Source organism: Bos taurus, chromosome 2, assembly GCF_002263795.3.
Source record: "Bos taurus isolate L1 Dominette 01449 registration number 42190680 breed Hereford chromosome 2, ARS-UCD2.0, whole genome shotgun sequence".
NCBI lineage: Eukaryota > Metazoa > Chordata > Mammalia > Artiodactyla > Bovidae > Bos > Bos taurus.
In genome coordinates, this window is record NC_037329.1 from 47,367,580 (window position 1) to 47,373,579 (window position 6,000).

Below are 6,000 nucleotides of genomic sequence, written 5' to 3' on the forward strand. Positions count from 1 at the left end.
ACACAAAGTAACTTGTTCTTTGAGTACAGAGGCTATTTGGCTTCGTTTGGGACCCCCGGTCCCACAGATGCGGGTGGGCGTACAGCCTCCTCACCGCCCAACATGAAACACACCCGAGGGTCTGCGGACACCAGGTGGGGGTCGCCCCACCGGGGAAGAGTGAGACTCGAGGTCCAAGTCAGGACAGCCTGGGTTGAGAGGAAGCAAGAGGAGACATACGAAGCCTCCGGGAGAGGCCACCAGTGTTCCCCCAGCCCCCGCCTTCCGCGTGCAGAGCAAGGTGAAACGCCGCGGGGAGCCAATTCGACACGGCTGTGGGAGCTCGGTGCAGAGGCTAGGATTTTTCCAGTAGCTTTTTTCCTTCTTTTACCAAAACTGTGAGAAGAGGCAAAGTGCTCGATAAATCAAAACGATACCTGGAATCATTTGTGGGTTACAGAGCTCATACTTTAAGGGGAGTCTGAGCTTGAGGATAACGCGAACACACTACCCACGCGACTTGGCCAGGGCGGGGAACAATAGACCCACTCGGGCCCCCACCCCAATAACAATGGCGGCGCCGAACCCTTGCTCGCCCCCTACCCCCTCCGCCGCCACCTGGGGCCGCCCCGGGGCCTCCAGTCGACCCTCAACTCGCCCAGGAGGGAACTACAGGGTGGGGGATTCTCTTCAAGTCCACCCTAGAGGGCAGCTCCCAAGGGATGTCCAAAGGGGCTGCCCGAGCATCTCTGCCCGGCCTGGGGCATCGGGGCGCCCGGCTGGGGCGCGAAGCATCAGGGAGGCCAGACTTCACAGCCACTTACCCCGATCACCACGGTCTCCTCGCCTTTAAATTTGGGGATGAATTTGTCCCCGCGGAGGATCTCTGCTTCGTTTAGTGGCCGGAACCGGCACATCACTTTGATGCTGCATTCGGCTGGATCCGCCATCTCGGCCGGCGGCAGGGAGGGGGCGCAGGGATGGGTGGGGGGCCGCGGTTCGGCACAACGAGGGAGAGCGGTTGAGAACCGCACCGCCCCCAACAAGGCCGCCTCCCGCAGCCTAGACGACGCTTCTCAGCAGGTCATCGCGAACTCGGCTGGCTGGGCAGCTCCGGCCGCTCCGGCACCTTGTAGGTGGGCAGCCTATTAACCTTTGGCCCAGCCGGCTGCAGACCTGCCTTTCCTGACCCTGCGCTGCGCCCCAGGCCCACCTGCCCACGACCACGCGGCGGGCGGACGAGGCGATGCGCAGGGAGCCAGCCTCTCCCTACTCAGACCTCCCGGGCTCCTGCGAGCTCAGCCATCCTGCATCAGCACCAGCGCGCTCGGTCGCCTCCCCGACCCGCCCCTTCGCCCCGCCCTGCCTGGGCACAGCCCTGGTCGGTTACGTCACTGCGGGGATCCGCCCCACCCTCGCTCAGGCTCCTAGAGCGAAGCATCCTGGGACTTGTAGTCGCTGCACCTGCGGGTGAGAAGACTTGGATGCTTGGAGTTGGCTTTAGGGGATAGCGGCGGTGCCTAGGGTGACGCTTCCGAGAACCTGCAGATCTTGGGTGGCTGCCCAAGTCGATAAAACGATGAATGTCACATCCAATATTCCCGGTCAAAATCTCTATAACAAGGTCTATATTATCTCCTTACATCTTTTCATGATCCCACAGGAAAGTCCCCTCTTAAGACCGTGTCCAACCAAACAGTTATGGAGCATTTTCTTTGTGCTCAACAGTTTTTAAGCGTTGTGAGGAAATTAGAAGGGAATTGAGATTTGCATGGATTTTGAAGCCAGTAATTCCTGAAAAAGCTTGTTCATACATTTTTTGGGGGGTCGGGAACTCCGTTAATATGTGATGAAAGTTAGGGACCTTTTCCATAACGGAAACAAAGACAAATAAACCTGTACACACCCACAGATTTTTTTCATGCTATTTTAGAGGGTCACCCTTGCCTGGAAAATCCCATGAACGGAGGAGCCTGGTAGGCTGCAGTCCATGGGGTCGCTAAGAGTCGGATACGACTGAGCATCTTCACTTTCACTTTTCACTTTAATGCATTGAAGAAGGAAATGGCAACCCATTCCAGTGTTTTTGCCTGGAGAATCTCAGGGACGGGGGAGCCTGGTGGGCTGCCGTCTATGGGGTCGCACAGAGTCGGACACGACTGAAGCGACTTAGCACCAGCAGGGACAATCGAACCCTGCCTTTAACACCCAGGTTAAGAAACTCTTAATTACTAGTATTTATTGTATAGTTTTGGAGAAGAAAATGGCAACCCACACCAGTATTCTTGCCTGGAGAATCCCATGGACACAGGAGATTGGCAGGCTCCAGTTCATGGGCTCACAAAGAGTCGGACACAACTAAGCAACTAACTGTTGTATAGTTTACACACCCTCTCCCTAACACCTATTTATAATCCTGTAGAATGAACAGATACATTATCAAGTCCAAAGTCCTTTGCAAACTACATCCAGGTCCCACGATCAGATTTCTGTCTACTTAATTAGCCTCATCTCTTACTGCTTCTTGTCTTGGCATTTACACTCTGATAAACACCAAACTACTTGTGGATTCTTCTGTTTAAATTTACCTCTTGCTCTGCTTGCTTCTTGTACTTTGTTTAAGCATTTACTCTCCTGAAGTCAAGCATTCATGCCTATCAGTAAGTATGTATACTAGGGCTCTTACCATGGAAGGTGATAGAAATCCACCCAGAGCCACTGAGTCTAAAGGAGAACTTGGGACTTCCTTGGTCCATTGGTTAAGATTCAGTGCTTCCACTGCAGAGGGCATGATCCCTGGGTCAGGAAGATCCCCTGGAGAAGGGAATGGCAACCCACTCTAATGTTCTTGCCTGGAGAATACCATGGACAGAGAAGCCTGGCGGGCTATGTCCTTGGGGTAGAAAAGAGTCGGAAAAGACTTAGCAACTGAGCACACACAGACAATATAGGCTTTAGATCACTATAGTGATAATCCTCTTGCAAATTATAAGTGTATCAAATTAACAAGCTGTATACCTTAAACTCAAGCTTCCCTGGTGGCTCAGTGGTAAAGAATCTGTCTACAGTGCAGGAGATCTGGGTTCAATTCCTGGGTTGGGAAGATCCCCTTGAGGAGGGAATGGCAACCCACTCCAGTAGTCTTGCCTGGAGAATTCCATGGACAGAGGAGCCTGGAGGGTTACAGTCCATAGGGTCACACAGAGTTGGACAAGACTGAAGTGGCTAAGCAACAGCAGCAGATACCTTAAACTTACACAACATTATAAGTCAATTATGTTGCAATAAAGCTGGAGAAACAAACAAATTAGTAATAGATTTCCCCAGGGGAAGGAGTAAAAGGTGGGGGGAGGCATTGAGGTCCCTGGTTAATTCCCTGACATCCATCCCACCCCTCCCTACTGAAAAGCTAGAACACACTGTGGACAAATGTCCCCACCTCTGGGCATGGCTTTGGTTAGTCTCATCAAAATTCCATACTCAGGGATGGGCAGGATGAAGCCAAGGAGATAGAGGAAAAGTTTGCCAAATTTTTGGAAAGACATTCTATTTCCTAAAATTTCTCTCCCTGTCTGGAGGATAACATTCCACATTCAATTGCTACTGAAACATTTTGTGACTGTGTGGAGAACAAAGCTTAGGATGAAGCCAAGCTCTGGACAACAGAGCCAATAGACCAAAACTCCTGGGTCTTTGATTATATGATCAAGCCACCGAGATTGAACAACCCAAAGCACACCCTTCTCTAGACTTCTTTCTTGAGCCAGTAAATTTGCCTGTTCAAGTCAGCTTTCTGTGAATCGCAGCAAAAGGGTATTATCTGATACCGGAAGATATGCAGGGAAGAGGTGAGCAAGGGACAGTCTGAAGGTCAGATTAAATTTACATGCCCAGGACAGTGAAAAAACCCATGTGACCAGAGTGAAATTCATGAGCAGTTACATCAGAGGCTAAGTGAAACAAGCCAGAGACAGAAATACTGTATGATCTCACTTACATGCAGAATCTAAGAAAAACAAACCAAACATATAGATACCGAAACCAGATTGGTAGGTTGCCAAAGTGGGGGATGAAATGGGTGAAGGAAGTCAAAAGGTACAAACTTCTGGAACTTCCCTGGTGGTCCAGTGGCTAAGACTCCAAGCTCCCAATGCAGGCGGCCTGGGGTTTGATCCCTGGTCAGGGAACTAGATCCCACTTGTGATAACTAAAGATCCCACATGACACAACAGAGACCCAGTACAGTCAAATAAGTAAATAAATGTATTTTTTTTAAAGGTGCAAACTTCTAGCTATAAGATAAATAAATCCTAGAAAAAAATTTATGGGTATATCAAAGAAGGGAAGGGTGGGATGAATTGGGAGGCTGGGATTGACCTATGTATATACACTACTGATACCATGTATGAAATAGATCACTAATGAGAACCTGCTGTTCAGCACAGGGAACTCTACTCAGTGCTCTGTGCCTATGTGCATGCTAAGTCATTTCAGTTGTATCTGACTTGGCAACCCTTCGGACCGTGGCCCACCAAGCTCCTCTGCCAATGAGATTTTCCAGGCAAGAATACTGAAGTGGGTTGCCATTTCCTCCTCCAGGGAATCTCCCCAATCCAGGGATCAAACCTGTGTTTCTTATGTCTCCTGCACTGGGAGGCAAGTTCTTTACCACTAGCAGTGACCTAAGTCGGAAGGGTATCTAAAAAGCAGGGGATATATGTTTATGAATACCTGATTCACTTTGCTGTGCAGCAGAAACTAATACAACATTGTAAAGCAACTATACTCCAATTAAAAAAATGTTTTTAAGATAAATAAGTCCTAGAGATATAATGTACAGCATGGTGACTATAGTTAACAATACTGCGTTGCATGTTTGAAGGTTGCTAAGAGTAAATCTCAAAAATTCTCATCATGAAAAAAATTTGTAACTATATATGGGGATGGATGTTAAATAAACTTATGGTTTCACAATACATACATATATGAATACAATGCTATATGTCAATTATATCTCAATTTTTAAAACTATTTTAACAGTGAAGGGAAAGGAAACTGATTTTTAGAAAAACTTCTTGAACCACTCTGGCCCACAGAAGCCTCTGCTCTCTCAGGCTGTCAGTCCTTTGATTTTGTACCTGAGCTCAACTATCTTGCAGTGACATTCCTACTGTGGTCTGGTTCAGTCCTCTAGTTCCTTTGTCTACATAGCATTTTTCTTTCTGCTAAATATGTCTTGCTGCCTTATCTATGTTGTGGAAATCATGCAGTATTTATGTGCTTTATAAAAACATTTTCTGGATCATCGGTCCATGCCCACCGTGATCACAATAATGGCAAGGACAAATGAATGAATACATGAACCTGGAAATAATGATCTTGCCTTGTAGGTGGAGCCTTGGGCTTAGGACCTACAATTTTTAAATAGAATTTGGAAGCTCATTTTCTCTTCTTTTCTTTCTTTTAAGTATTTATTTTGGCCAGGCCCCACAACATGTGGGATCTGTTACTTGAACCCAAGTCCCTACACTGACCACACAGAAACCTACCACTGGACTACCAGGTAAGCTCTTGGACCTGCATTTCCATTCATTCTGCTGCTAACAAGTTCTGTGACTTTGGGAACGATATTCAGCTTCACTGAATGATTTTTTATACCATCTGTTGAAATGGTGCTGAAAATATCATCTCTTCTGGATGAGTGAGAATTGAAAGAGAAGTATGTGCCCAAATGCTTGGAAATAAAGTCCAGGAGAAGTTGTGAAGAGATTGGGAGAATCACTGCTTCTAAGAAAACATGAGAAGAAGAAAGAAAAGTATGTATTAGTACAAAGGGAATTATTCCAAGGCCCAGCCTAAGAACAGGCTCAAAATGGCAACTCAGTAAATGTCTTTCATGCATTCATGCATTATTTACTCATTTATTCAACAAACGTGAATTTCCCATTGCAGCAATGAATCCCTGAGGGTCCTGGTAAAGGCACCATCTGCTTCAGGGCTGGGTCCAGTCCTGCTGTCCTG

At 47.5% G+C, this 6,000-nt stretch overlaps 1 protein-coding gene across 3 annotated transcripts in view; it reads right to left on the reverse strand.

Annotated features, from left to right (window-relative positions):
- Positions 1 to 1,364, reverse strand: part of KIF5C (kinesin family member 5C) — a 159,491-nt gene extending 158,127 nt beyond the window's left edge. For 2 of the 3 annotated variants that reach the window (XM_005202465.5, XM_010802009.4), the window contains exon 1: positions 804 to 1,364. In XM_005202465.5, the coding sequence (XP_005202522.1) occupies positions 804 to 929 (126 nt within the window). In that variant the 5' untranslated portion in view covers positions 930 to 1,364. Of the gene's footprint in view, positions 1 to 799 lie in introns of all 3 variants that reach the window. The other variant, NM_001076127.2, reaches the window with a different exon arrangement.
- Positions 1,365 to 6,000: the final 4,636 nt, after the last annotated feature.